The sequence below is a fragment of the Dipteris shenzhenensis genome, chromosome 27 (assembly GCF_047967505.1).
Source record: "Dipteris shenzhenensis isolate YYH24624 ecotype China chromosome 27, Dip_SZ_1.0, whole genome shotgun sequence".
Lineage (NCBI taxonomy): Eukaryota > Viridiplantae > Streptophyta > Polypodiopsida > Gleicheniales > Dipteridaceae > Dipteris > Dipteris shenzhenensis.
In genome coordinates, this window is record NC_141622.1 from 14,187,323 (window position 1) to 14,202,514 (window position 15,192).

The following is a 15,192-nucleotide window of genomic DNA, read 5'->3' on the forward strand; positions in this document are numbered from 1 at the left end:
ACTAGTGCACCCAAGGAGAGTGCACACTGCTGCTAAAATGGCGGCACCAATTGGAAAAGGTGCACCCCGAGAGCATAAAATCTTCTTCGATGACATAATCTCAAAGTACATGAAGTGCCCCGATGGCCTCAAGGAAATTTGCCTGGTGAGCTTTAGCAACTACTCTGTCACAGGTGACGTCATGCGTCAGAGAAAACGGTGCAAGATAATACGGTTTAACAATTGCAACAAAAACAAAAAAAACAAAAAGCCAGAAGATCACTACAAAGAACAATGCCTGCTATACCTACCCTTCCTTAGTGATGACAAGCACACGATAGGCGATGCACACATGTCATGGCATGACATGTGCAACACCAACATTGACATAATCAAGGAAAATGAAGCAATTTTCAACAAGATCACGTCCAATGCTGACAAATGTCTTCGAAAAACAACTGCGTGGGATCAAGCTCTGCATCATCACAAGCAACATGCTGAACATCGGGGTAATTCAATGTTGCAAGGGAAATGAATGTGCGGGCAAGTGGGATAATGTTACAGTCTGTCGCCCTGAAACTAGACTAGATCATGGCTTGCAACAAAGTGTTTTACAAAATGTAGCCTTGCACAAACACTGCACGGAGAACAATAATCGACGAGATACTGCTAAAAAGAACAAGCCCTCATGATACGCTGCACCTATTCATTTGCAGAAACGCTGGCTTGGGGAAGACGTACACGTGCAAGTCACTGTCCAGGCAGTCCATCACCTTTACTACTAACACAAGCAAACAACGGTGATCTGCCATAGAACCTCCTGATGGCCTACATAGGGAAGGTAGCAACAAGGATTGGTGGGAGCACCTATATCTTCCATTGCTGGCATCGACACACAGAACGCTTTCTACAAAGAAACTACAACACTACATTATACAAGAACGTCGAGCTAATAGTCATTGATGAGATTTTGCAGGTTGGAGTGAGCACGTTCATCGCAACAAATTTGCGGATGCGTGAAATAAAGCATGAACACGATCTACCGTTTGGCAAGGTGGACATCCTTCTGATGGGAGACCTGTACCAAGCAAGCCCCATCAAAGACTCCTGGATATTTGCCACCCATTCTAAAAACAACAACGCCTTAGGATGCTGCTGGAGAACACACATCTGTTGCTACGAGCTGAGCGAGCCAATGAGGCAGGCACATGGAACATATCTGGAGCTTCTAAATAAAATCCGTGTAGGCACTCAAACTTCACTGGACATTCAAGTGCTAAACTCAGCAAACATCAAGGAAATTCCAGATAAACTAGTGACATCACATCTGTTTTACATGAATGCATCGAAAGATAGGCACAACGACTACGTGTTCGATATGACAAATGCAGAGCAGAAAATGGAAATAAGTGAAAGCCACTAGGCTATCACTTAATACTCACACTCTTATCAAACATAGAGAAAGGCAACACCAATGCCAAATAAAATATGTCACATATTTCCCCTCCCAGTAGATCCTCTCTAGTAACAGACAGGGTCTGTTGGCCTTCAAGGTGGTTGAGCATAGAAGAATTTTAGGAGATACTCATTGGTGCATCCGGGAATCACCATGCCATCAACATCCTCAAGATGATAGGTCTTGTACCACCACCTTGTTCCCTCCTGACTCCTCCCGATCAACACCAAGACAAAGACCAAAGGCCACACCTTCCACCTCACCCTCTAAGTTGGACTCCTTGGAGCTATACCCTATCTCTTATTCTTCATTGGTTAAGTCAAAGCTTTCAAACTCTCTGATGTTGAAGACTCCTCCTTGACAAACTCCTTTTTGCGGCTTTTGATGATGTAGCGCACCTTCTTATCATTTCCTTGCAAAATCAATTCTCCAATTTTGAATAGCTTTCACCTTGTGTAGCCAAGGCCTTCCTAGAATCAATTGATAGGCGTGTGCATTTGGCTTGGTAGGGATCACTTGAAAAGTAGTCGGCATAGAAATCCCACATATATCCACTTCTAGATTCTTCACAACTCCCAACTTTTTTACCTTGGTATTGTCAACCAATTTGATGCGATGAGGAGAGGTAGTACTAGAGTATTTTAAATCACCATCTTTGCTTTCACCTTGTGTAGCCAAGGCCTTCCTAGAATCAATTGATAGGCGTGTGCATTTGGCTTGGTAGGGATCACTTGAAAAGTAGTCGGCATAGAAATCCCACATATATCCACTTCTAGATTCTTCACAACTCCCAACTTTTTTACCTTGGTATTGTCAACCAATTTGATGCGATGAGGAGAGGTAGTACTAGAGTATTTTAAATCACCATCTTTCATGGTATCCGCACTCATGACATTAATCGATGCACCTCCATCAATGTAAACATTAGAAATCACTTGACCATCAATTATCACATCAACCACAGGCACATCATCCCCAACATCTAGATCTAGCTTTTGGTAGGATATGGGTAGTACTACATTTGTATCATCACTCTTGAAGTGTTGGCCCAATTTGTTGATGGGTACCTTGGGACGGGTCGTTTGGGGGTTCGACCATCTCAAGATCGATGGGCTCAAGAACTATTGTCTACCCATTCATCCAATCTAAGAGGTCTCTCCATAGAGTAGGATTAGTCTCTCCATAGAGTAGGATTACCCCATAGTAGTGTCACAATAGGCATCTTTATCTCGTTAGATAAGAATGAGGCCAATTCAACAATGTCCTGGGGCCTAGTGATTGGTTCCATGCCAAGGACATGTTGCCATCCTCTTTTAGTTGTTTCAAGGTAGGATCTTCCTTAAACATTCACTGCATTAGTATGGACCCCTCCATTGAAGATCATGAGGTATATTTTCCCTCCATTCTTTTGGGCATTGTATGCATTTAGAGGCTTGATTGACTTCTCAGTGCCTTGTTTAGATTGTATCAGCTCCCTTACTTGCCTTGAGTCTTTGCTCTAATAGCAAAAGACCACACGCACAAAACATGCACCAAAAGTTTATGCATATCGGTGGATCCAAGAAAGACTGCTGGACTACATAAGGAACGGAAACTCAAAAAAGGCATGATAATCGAAATTTGCTTGGGCAACCTCGACATAGTAGACGGGATTGTAAACGGGGCTGATGGAACATTCAAAGCAGCAACCACAAATGGCAAAAATTAGGAGGTCTAGTTGGAATTCACAGACAAAGCAGCAGGTGCAAGAGCTCGTGCCGAGCATAGCACCTACTACAGTGCGGGAACACCTAAACAATGGACACCAATATGGCAAATTACAAGAGAATTCCAAGTTAGAAACATCCACCTAAACACTGCTTCCAGAACACAATTCCCAATCCACCCAGCGTTAGCTCGAACAATACATAGATCGCAAGGATTAACCATGGATAGCCTTGCATTTGATCCCCCCGAGATCAAAACACACTGACTCGTGTATATAGCACTATCCGCGTGCGCGACGGCAAAAACCTATACTTGATCAACGAAATTGAGGAAAAAAGCATAAAAGTGGACCCAACGGTTTTGTGTGAGATGGAAAGGTTGCACACAAAAGTGCTGTGGAAAGTGGAAAACGCAGGCCATATTGGAGGAAACGCAGATTGCGAAGTACTCAAAAGCCTGAACACGAGGTCGTTCGCATCCCACAAGGAGGACATCACCCACTCCACAAACATGCTGAGAACGACCATTCTTTGCTTGCAAGAGACACACGCAAAAAACACGCAGCAAGTGGAACTACCACATACGAGGCACATTGCCACAACAACAGGGTTGGAGGAGAGTGTAGAGCTACAGGCAATGAAGAGCATACAAAACTAAGGCTATGAATGCCTCCTCACAGTGCTGAAAACAAAACAACAAAGGGAGGTGGCCATTGTAAACGTTTACAAAGCAACACAAACAAAAACAAAAACACTAATAGATTCGCTTGAAAGCATATACAACGAGCTACTAGAATGGATTGACATGTACACAGCAAGGGACTTCAATATTAACTACAATTCGAACAGGAAAAACAAAGAACTTTTTTGGTATATGCAAACCAAGAAAATGGAGCAACTCATCACGAATTCCACAACAATCCATGGATCCACAATTGACCACATAGGGGTGAATAGAAAAAAAGCCAAAAGGGAAAACGGAACAATGTTCGTCTATTAGTTGGACCACTCTCTCTTATATACAAGTATAGTATGACCAAACAAGAGCCAAACCATGCTTCATGCTAAAATTATACTTCCAAACAAGTTGAATAAATTCAAAAGGCCTGCCTTGGAAGCTGAGAGAGAGAAAAAGAAGAAGAAGAAGAAGAAGAGAGAGAGAGAGAGACAGAGAGAGAGAGAGAGAGAGGGGGGGGGGAGAAAAAAATGGGGACAAAAATAGCAATCATAAAACATCCACGTCATTTTCCTTTGTGAAGGAAAGTAGCCTTTACTAAAGCCTTCCCTCCTCAGGCAGGCAAAAAAAAACAAGTTGAATATATTCAAGAGGCCTGCCCTAGCAAATTGAAAGCTGAGAGAGAGAGAGAGAGAGAGAGAGGAAGAAGAAAGAAGAAGAAGAGAGAGAGAGAGAGAGAAAGGGGGAGAAAATGATGGCCATAAAATTGGATTTTAGCTTCTTAGAGAAATGACCATCGCTTAAGGCCTAGCCCAGGGGCAGGCCAAACTAGAATGCTTGTCCAGTTACTAAGTATATGGGCTATTGTGAGCAACCAATAATAGACCAGTTATCTAACGGCTTAGATTGTGCCACATGGCTTCGAAGGATTTTAGATTTGCTAAGTATATGGGCTATTGTCAGCAACCAATAATAGACCAGTTATCTAACGGCTTAGATTGTGCCACATGGCTTCGAAGGATTTTAGATGTTCATAAAACGCTCAGTGCAGGCCAGGTTAAAAGGCAAGCCGACTAAACAACGTTGAGCCTTGTTTTAACTTTAAAAATTTGATTAAAATGCTAGGATTGAAGTTAAATTTAGAGATATGCATTGGGCAAAGATCTTGTCCGTGCAAAAAGTAAAAGAAAGGTTACGTGGGAGAAGGGTTAAGGGTTAGTATGTCGACAAGTGTTCTCTCCATCGCCAAGGTCTCCATCCCTCTCCATTCCGATTCCGATAATATATATATATATATACTAGAGCTATCCATTCGATTTTTCGGTTGCACACCGCCTGCTTTGTCTTGCTCGCTCTTCGATTCGCTCATAGCCTTGGTGAGATCTGCTTCTGAATTTGTAGAATTGCTCAATTCCCACTTTAAGATCTGCTCTGGCATTTACTTGGCTGTCCCGACTACGCAGGCTCGTCCTTGCCTTCCTTTTCATCGATCACAATAGAGCTTTCATTGATTTGCCAAGCCATTCGCCTTACTCTCTCCTTTTTATTTGGCAGTTTCGCGCGGTTCATCCGCAGGACGAGGGAAGCTGAGCCTTATCAGCGATGGGGTGTGTGTTTTGCATCGATCAGGCTAGCGTTGGGATTGTGGAGCAGTGGGGGCGATTCGTATGCCTTGCACAGCCAGGCCTTCACATCTTGAATCCACTCCGCGGACAATGGCTTGCCGGCACTCTTTCTGTGCGCGTTCAATATCTTGACGTGCGCGCTGAGACCAAAACAAAGGTGAGTGATGCGAACTTTGCTGCGACGTATTGTTGGCTATGTAGTTGACTTCCTATAATGCATCCGCACAAGAAACGGTTGTTACTACATCGAGTGAGTCCCAATAAAGAATTGCATTAGCTAAGCGTGAGCTTTGAGTATGAACTATGGTGCTTCTATGCATTGGGAAATTGAGCAATGTTTGTAGGCCATGATCTGACTTATATTGATTGTGGATGTTCAACATATCAATAATATTCGAAATTTGTAATCGTTTATAAGCAGTCCTGGAGAGGGATTTATAAAAAGAAGGGTCTTAAGGCATTATCATGTATAGGTTGACGTGACTACATGATGAATGGATGTGAAATCTACGGGCTGGTGATTAGCCTTCCAAAAAGGAGAGTGTATATGAGGTCTGGCAGTGGTAACTTAAGCATTTGGCTCACTAAATATGTTTGTCATTTGGATAGGAATCGCCAACCATGATAGTTGTCGTCAAACCGAAAGACACAAAAATTTAGAGGGAAAGTCCTTGACAGGAGCTCATGACATTCAAAGGCGATCTCTAGTTAATGGCAATGTGTTATGCCCTGATCTAAGGAATATCCCCCATGTCAACACTTTCCTATTACGTTCATATAGCTGCTCTATGTCTATGCTTTCCAGCTTCCTACCTTGCATGTCAGAGTCATGATCTATTGGAAGCAAGGTGCTACCATAAGTTAGGTGTTATACTTCCGGCACTGATATGGTACGTGTACCGTATGGGAAAAACAGGCACGTCAAGTATGCCACACTTGTAAATTAATATATTTTTTCCAGATGAGGTGGGAGAGAGAGAGAGATTGAGAGGCATAGAGAGAGAGAGGGACAATATGCTAGTGACTATAGTCCACTGTCCATAGAATGCAATGATCAATCACCATCAACATGGGCCACGAAACCCACCAGAGCTGGTTGTCCCACAGTCCTCCATTAGGGCTGTCAATAAGCCTATCTGTAAGGCAGGCTGTGGGGCTGAATTATGCTCAAGCCATGGGTCCAAGAAGAGGCGGTACAGATCCAGCAAAGAGGCACCTACATGGCAGAGTCTGTACAGGTCCTGGAACGGATCTGACAAGTTGGCAGCAGCCGGGGACAACCTGTTTGCAGGTTGGCAGGTGAGCAGAGTATGGCGGCGGTATTGCAGACAGAGTTAAACCAGTGGCAGTCTGCCGTGTGGCAGGGTTGGCCAGCAACTGCAGCCAACATACACAGATGGCGTTGGCCCAGTCTGTGGCAGGTCGTTGGACCTGTATCTGGTCGGGCAGATCATCAGTCTGGTTCACCAGACTACAAGGTTTCCCAGCCTATAAACTTAAAGGCCTCACTGAGGGGGCAGTCCTTAGTTAAGTTTGGCAGCAGCAAGATTTGTATGCTGGAGGGAGCAGCATGAAGAGCTCACCCTAGAGCAAGCTACTGAAGCCTATGAGAGGCACGTGGTGATTCAGGAAGGGTTACTACTGCAGAGGGTTCAGGAAACAGAGCTAATGTTGGGGCCATATATCAGGGGATGTTTGCTGCAGGTTTTGAAGCTTCTCCTGTATGGATTTTTATATCAAGAGATGAAATCTATTTTGTCTGTACATATGCATATTCACTCTCTGATCTTAAGATGAAATTTTAGAAACAGACATGGGAGCATGAATGAAATAAGTCCTGGACATACAGGGCTTTGTGAAAGCCTCAATATGGAACACAAGGAAATACGTAGAAGGACAGGGATTCGGTGGGATAGCATGCTACATCAGCAAAGCATGGGAAAAACAGCCAAGGTCATCAAGGAAGATCCACATAAACAATACATGTGGTTAGAGATAGTGGCGGCCCAAGACAAGAGCACCATATAACCTCATACTATTTTGTACGGGATAGAGTCGTGGGGAATGATCTGATGAGTGATACAATTGTCTGGGGCATGGGTGAGGTGTGCATCATCTCCAAGGGAGGTCGGTAGCTCATGAGACAAGAGGCTCACCCAGGTCGCATCAAGGGCATGGTCAAAGTGTATTTGGACACGAGTGGGGGCAGGCGGATCTCTTCCCATGGCTGGCGTTGTAGTCGAGATGTTGAATGCCAGATAGGAGTGGTCAGTGCTGAGTGGGGAGGGATGGATATTAAAGTCATGTACTTGCGACAAAAAGGTTGGGGAACCCCATCAAGTAGTCCACTATACTTTCTCCCTTCCATGTGGGAAACAAGTGAGCCCTCTGGATAACGGCTATATTTGAAGAATGTTATATATGATCAAGTAGTGTATTGCTCCCATTCCAGTAAGTTGCCCATACCCTGTCACATGTGGTGCATCCTTTTGAGTGCCTCACTATCCCAAGGTTTGTTGGGTCCATCAGTGGTACTCGGAGGGGTCCCGATCCAAAATCTAGTAGGCCCACCTGTCTGTCCCCTATATGCGGTGTTTTTGTAAAGGCGAATTTTAGAAAATGAGGCACTCATTTGGTTTAGGACAAAAAGTTCGGTGACAAAGGCATTCAATTTTTTGATGAAAAATCTATGTTGATTGCCAAAAACTGCCAACTTTGACAACCTATATTTTTCATCATTGCTGTCTGCTACTTCCTACTTCCCCTCAGATACATCATCTTATGCGAATAAAGTCACCACAAAGGGTCACAGACCATATGAGACGATATATGATGATATCATTAAAATTCTCCAAGCAGGGAGAGATCCTCCATCTAGGTGGCAATGTTTTTATTTTCAAAGACCCCCTTTCAAAAAGAAGCGCCGTCCCTTCCCCTCCTCACCCCCTCCCCATTCCTCTTAGCCCTGGTCCTAGATTCATTGTGGTGGCTGGTGTACGGGTTTCTCTTTCCCATTCGGGCAAGCCATTGGTCCTCTTGGTTGCCGCTTTCCATGTTGGTCGACCTATTTAGTCGGGCATTGCTCTTGGTCCTCTTGATCGTCGTCACTCTTTCAGCAGGTCGGCCTGCTTAATCTTCAGATCTGGACGTGGCTGAGATCATTTGTTGAAGTGTTTTGTTTTGTTTGGGCAGCAGATTCCTCTACTTGTGCTGTTCTTTGCTTCTTCCTTGCTTCCCTTTCCCGTCAACAGTCTTCGGGAAGGGCACGAAGTGTCTTCTTTCCCCTTTCCCAATTGGCCCCGGCTACGACATTGAAGGGCTTCCGCCGCTCTTGTTAACACATTGGAAAGGGATAGGTAGGTTCTTTATTTGAAGGTGTTCACGGCATGCTTCAGCCTCTTCTACAGCAGGTTGTAGGGGTTTTTGTTGTTCTTGATAGGCTTGGGATTAATTGTTTCTCCCCGCCTATTCCCGTTTTCTGGTTTCTTTGTGAAGTTTGTGGGATGAAGATTACTCCCCCACCTCTGCTGTAATCGCATTTTGGCCGTTTTGAATGAAATATATTACTGTTTTATGGTAAAAGGAGCACCTAATTGCGCTATCCTACCATCCTCACCTTGAGAAACAATAGTCTAAAATGGGCAATTGTGCTCTAAACATGGTGGAGAAAATTAGCCATAACTCATAAAATGCATTTAATAATGTAACTTTATTGAATGGTGCAACAAACATCATGAATAGAAATCAGCAATGAAAATTGGCAGTGCATCAAGTGACTGAACTCGTGTCCACATGTGCCATGTGTGTTCCTCCTTTCGCATCACAAATATGAGTGGTCTGAAATGCGATATGAAAAGAATAGTTACACTCCTAGAACCTCGTATCTCACTTTCTCTCCTCATCTCCTTCCTTTGAGCCCACTCCTAAGTGTGTCGTGTCACCATGGCGAGTCCTCTCTATGGACAGACATGTGTCTCAGTGTAGCAGATGACATCTCTATCCGTGTTGGTCTTTGAGACCCCCCCTGGGTTAGACCAAAGGGTGCCAATGGAGCTCCATACAATCATACTCAATCTGTTTGTGCCCCCATCCCCATAAGCCCGACACCATCATGTGCTGTCCACATCCCTCTCTTTCCTTTCCGCTCTCTCTCGAATAATCACTTTGCCATCTCTGTAGGCAGCCCACATCACTTCTTGTTTTGCTGGCATCAGACGTACCTTCCTTCGATGCTCTTGTTGCATGAGTGTGAGATCATCATCCAAATATGTCCTGGTTCCCTGCAACGTTGCCCTCATACTCATGAAGGTGGACCTGTAGGTTGCTGTAGAGAATCTCATGGCAATTGGCCTTGTCGGTGCATCGACCTTACCCACTCGCCAATCTGCCTCACAAGTGAGGTTGACACCCATCTTGGTGAACAATGCTTTGGCATTTACCATTGGGGTATCACCTAATGCTAGGCCTGTGACCAGGACATTTAAGGCCTTGCTGTTTTGTCTCTTATCTTCCTCCAGGGCATTGGATATGAACTCCTTGAGAGCGGATGTGCCTTTTTTGACCACCTCTTTCCTATCCGGCATCTCCACGTTCCCTTTGGTAATCTTCCGCGTGAATTCAGCACTTCATTCGTTCGTCTTGTATCCGTCCCTTTTTTTACTTCAGCCAGTGTTCGTCTACATGTGTTTTCTCATTCACTAGTGCCACATTGATTGCTTCCAGGCTGTCAATCTTCTCAATCAAAACCATACAAAGATTATTGAGGTGAGCAATAACATCAGAGGTAGCCTTGAGTGGTACTTCTGCCATGTAAGGCACCATATCAATTTCTGGGGCCTGCTTCCCGCATGTATCACCCACACATCCCCGAGTAGGTGTAATGCAAAACAATTCTGCACTTCCCTACTATCATTTTGACAGTTTGACATTTTGACAAGTTTTCCTTTACGTACCAGATTTGTAGGCTGTTTCCTTGCTCTCCTTACATATTTGTATTGTTTACATTGGCGTGGAACCTTCCTAACGAGCTGGGAGCTTGATGAAGGGCAGTACGCTGCTTGCAGTGTTACTGTGCCAGTCATTGGTGTGTGTTGTTGTGTCACGTACATGATGACTGCCTTTGCCTCAGAGTTCACTACATGGGGAAAAGGGAATCAGAGAAACGAGGAAGCAAAGGTACCAGGGTCGGAGCTCTGATACCAATGTAGCAAAGGTAGACATATTTGGGGAAAAGGGAGCCAAAGATGACAGAAAGGGGGAGAGGAAGGAGAGAGTGAGAGAGAGTGAGAGAGAGAGAAAAGATGACAGGAGAAAAGAGGGAGGAGAGGATAAGGCAGGGGAAGAGAAGGTAGGCACGTAGGCCCTAGGGAACAAGGAGCAGGGAGCAGGAAACAGAGAGGAGTAGGATTAGATGTCAAATCAAAACATACCACAATCAGTCACAGGGGTTGACTAATACAGCCTCCCTTAGATCCCACTAGTACCCCTATTTTCCCCTCATTTTCCCACCTTCATTACAGTCAAAAGTCAACGCCGACCAAATAGTCAACTGTGTGTGTACCCAATCTCTTCTCAGGGAACCGTACGTGATACTTTTCGACCTGCATTGTCTTTTTGGTGTCCAAAAAAGTGCGAATCTGCTGCTAATTGATGATGGGAAATGATGATTGTGTAGCCAGGTGTCACTGCCACTTGGGCTTGACCCTAATGCATGTGACAGTAGTCCACTGAGAATGCAATGTCAGGGATTTGCATGGCTTTATGATAGGAGGTCAATTTTTTGTGAGGAGTAAGCTTCCAGTTCAGATGTGTCTTCTATGTTGAGTTTGTTCCCAACTTCCATAGGCGTCAACCTCCTTGCATTCCTCCATCCACATATATCTCAGTCCCCAAAAATTAATGCAAAAGACCAAGGTCAGTTATGCCGACTCTTTATGCAACATAGTTTTTACCTATCTTTTTGTTGCGATCCTCGGTCCAGATGAGATAATCCACAGAGAATCATAGTCATTCTATTACCCCTCTTTGAATTGAGGTTCAAGTCTTGCATTAGACAGCCTATGAGAAAGACCAATCTCTGTAAAGTAGTCATCAAGCGTTGTTTCCAGGCTGGGGGACCTTTTCAGCTCATAGAGAGCCTCCTTGAGTCTGCACACCATAGTCCTCTTGGTCTGAAAGCCTGTGGCTTCTCCATAGACTTCCTTCTCGAAGTCACCTTTTAGAAAGACAGACTTTACATCCATTTGATAGATGGGCCACTTATAGTGGGCAGCCAATGCTATCACTGTCCAAATAGTCTCCATGCAAGCTGTCAGTGTAAGAGTCTCATCATAATTCAGATCTTCTGCTTGTGAATAACGTTTGGCCAGCAATCTTGCTTTGTATTTGTTGAGAGTATCATTTGATTTGTAATGTAAGTGCCATGCTTATGCAGAAGCATGTTTCCGAGGATTTATTTAATTAGAACGAGAAATTTATAACCATGAGCTGAAAATTAATACCACCAGATTACAGTCATAAAGATGAAAATAATTGGAACTGTGGAACACAGAAGCGGTGAGGCCACGTGGGGTGCAAACAAGGATCACGCCCTGCCTGATTTCTGTATTCCACTAATGCTGAAGCTTAATACAATAGTATTTTAGAATTTGGGACGGAACATCTAAAAATTCTAGGAGAACATAGATAAAAAAACCACTCCTTTATAAATGTAAGAGCATGAGTTTGAGGACGTGCATCAAAAGCACAAAGAGTTTTGATGAAGCCCTGAAGATTGTGGAAGAGTTAGAAAACAAAAAATGCACGAGTAAAGGGAATGGGTTTGATCTTCATGTGAAGACATGTGATTTTGAAGAGGTAAAAATTGTAATATTCACAAATGTGTGTGAGCATGATGCTAAGGGTGGCTTTGGCATCGATTGGCTAGCTGTGGAAATTGCTAGCAGGAATGGTGTTAGATGTGGCATTGGAGGGATGATATGGTCTCATCCATCACATAATATCTAGGTGGTGGCTCTATGGACATTCCGGAGGCAGTGAGCTCTCTAAAACATGCTCTGGTTGACAGCTGGTTTTTCTCGTTTTGTTTTCTGGATTGCTGATTTGTATGGTTGGTTTTTTTCAAGCATTAATAGAAAGTTATTTTCTCTGGGGAAAAAAAAGTAAGCTATTGTATTGTTTGCCGTTGCAGTCTTAGCCTCTCTCTCTCTCGCTCTCTCTCTGTGCCTGTGCAAGTGCCAGAGCCTGTGGTGGTTGTCCAAAAACTCCCCAATTCTATAGCAAATTTTTAAATTATAAAAAGCTGCAATCTTTGTGTGTTTTTGGGTTATTGAAGTTCAAGTGAAAATAGCTTATCTGAGCTTGTTTGATGTCTGAATTCTGCAGGACAATGTATTTGTTCAACTACTTTGTTCCATCCAGTATCGTATTATTCGCCAAAATGCTGATGATGCTTTCTATGAGCTTCAGAATCCAAAAGAACAAATTCAGGCATATGTGTTTGATGGTGGGGACCTACTTGGTTTTGACACGATTTTCCTCTCTGGATAGTTTTTGATGTTCCTGGTTGGAAAGCTAATGTTTAGGTCTGGCCATTACAAATGCAGTTGTCAGAGCCTGTGTACCAAAAATGAATTTAGATGATCTCTTTGAGCAAAAGGGTGAAGTTGCTAAAGCTGTCTCAGAAGAGCTTGAGAAGGTATGTCTTGCTAGTGCAGAAAAATTCTTCTTTGAAGAATCTACAAGACAATGGATGCTTTTTTTCCCCTCCCCCCCCCCTTCTGTCTCTGCTTTTCACACAATATGTTTCCTTGTCGGTAATTGCAGGTGATGGGTGCATACGGTTACAGCATAGAACAGACTTTGATAGTTGATATCATACCAGATGCTGCAGTCAGGCGGGCTATGAATGAAATCAATGCCGGTTTGTTTTTCCTGTCCTCTCTGTGCAAAGTTTGTGTACTTAGGGTATTTCATTTTGTTCCCTCAGTTGCGCTGCACTGAAATATAATGATTTTTCCCAGCTCAAAGGTTACGAGTGGCATCTGAGTATAAAGGAGACTCTGAGAAGATCCTCCAAGTAAAACGGGCAGAAGGTGAAGCAGAGTCCAAGTATCTAGCTGGTATGGGTGTCGCACGGCAGCGCCAAGCTATAACGGATGGTCTTCGAGAAAGTGTTCTTACTTTTTCTAGTGGTGTCTATGGTACAACTGCCAAAGACGTAATGGACATGGTGATGCTCACACAGTATTTTGATACCATGAAGGACATTGGAAGTAGTTCAAAGAATACGACCCTTTTTATACCCCATGGACCTGGCCACGTAAGTGACATTTCAGAGCAAGTTCGGAATGGAATGTTACAAGCAAGCAATGCAAGTATTACTTAACAAGCAGCTATTGCAAACTTATATAATGTAACCAATTTGCTGTGAGAAGTACACAATGGAAGAGCTGCTGCATAATTTTTTGGCGGTGGTGGCTCTTTTGGTACATTCCCATTCTTGGTTATCCAAGTTTGGTAGTCTCACCAAAACTAGATCTCATCAGCTTATGGATGGCAGTCCTCCGTATACCTCATCTTCTGGGTTCTATATATGGCATGGGAGTGCAATATAATATCTATCTTTTGGTAGGGCTTGAATAGTTTACATAGGTTTTCTTATTAATTTGCTTTAAACAACTAGCAAGATGAAGCAGGTAGCCAAGGATAGTTGCCAAACAATTAGGAGCTTTAAAGGAATGAGTGTAGTTGTAATACTCTTTAAAAAGAACCGTTTACCCCCCTTGAAAAGTGAATAAAAGAACTGGGTGACATTGGTTGGAAATGCAACCTAATGAATTGAATAGTTTTGAGAGGTTTTTTCATGAATTTTCTTTAAAGAGGAAGTTATGTTTTGACGCTTGATAAATGATTTTAGCTTACTTGTTATTGCCTCTTTTGTAATCAAAATTGTTTCTTTCTATTTGATTGGCTTGCCAAGTTTTTCCATGCTCCCCATTGTCCTTTTATTATTACTCCAATTTTGCACCACCTTTGGAGCTCATACATAGTCTTGGATTGTGAGGAAGGCCTTAGTTGTTTTGTGGATTTCTATCATATAGAATGTTAACTTGAATTGTAGATCACATTGAAACTCGGAGTTTATTTTAGCATGCCTATTGAAAGGAGAGGTATTGCCATTTTCAAGAAAGTATCATTATAGTGGTCAGCAATGGGATTTAGAGGAACATCCAAAAATGTGAGTGTAAGGTTGGTTGTAGATTCCACATATTTAAGGCTTAAAAATGAGTTGTCTCCCTTTAATTGATTTTCATTAAAATGTAGTGGAGGGGGTTATCTCAAAAGCATAATGCATCTCTTGATTGCTTTTGAAGCATTTGAATTGACCTTGATACTAATTAGGGTGGTATAAGTTCGAGCCATTAATGAGGTTGAGAATGCATGTTATGTTGAGGGGAACTACATGCACAAAGTGAGACAAAATTGGTGTAGATAGTAGTAGCTATGAAGAGAGCCTTAACATGCAAAAAGGTTGTTCTCTAGAGATGACTTTTCCCATGAAAGAACTAAGAGAGGCAATTGACAAATTGCCATGTGGGATTCCTCGGCTTCATGAAATGGGTGCCAGATTTCATAAGAGAGGTGAGGTTGGGGTCAAATCGTAATAGAGCTAGAATAGATGCGGATAAGAGCATCCTTGAATTATGTCATTTGTACGTTATATATGTAGCAACATGTGTTTCTGTCCTT

At 43.1% G+C, this 15,192-nt stretch overlaps 2 protein-coding genes across 3 annotated transcripts; both read left to right on the forward strand.

Moving 5' to 3' along the window:
• Positions 1-802: 802 nt before the first annotated feature.
• Positions 803-1,402, forward strand: LOC147883902 (uncharacterized). The gene has a single exon (XM_087398905.1). It carries the CDS (start codon positions 803-805, stop codon positions 1,400-1,402), a length of 600 nt encoding a protein of 199 aa, XP_087255031.1.
• Positions 1,403-5,028: 3,626 nt separating this feature from the next.
• Positions 5,029-14,128, forward strand: LOC147883903 (SPFH/Band 7/PHB domain-containing membrane-associated protein family). 2 transcript variants are annotated; one of them, XM_087398475.1, is made up of 6 exons: positions 5,029-5,193; positions 5,372-5,599; positions 12,826-12,946; positions 13,047-13,138; positions 13,267-13,363; positions 13,464-14,128. In XM_087398475.1, the coding sequence occupies exons 2-6, from the start codon at positions 5,420-5,422 to the stop codon at positions 13,826-13,828; spliced, it is 855 nt and encodes a 284-aa protein (XP_087254601.1). In that variant the 5' UTR covers positions 5,029-5,193; positions 5,372-5,419; the 3' UTR covers positions 13,829-14,128. The 2 variants fall into 2 exon arrangements, with proteins under 2 accessions (XP_087254601.1, XP_087254602.1); XM_087398476.1 differs by having other exon boundaries at positions 5,046-5,280.
• Positions 14,129-15,192: the final 1,064 nt, after the last annotated feature.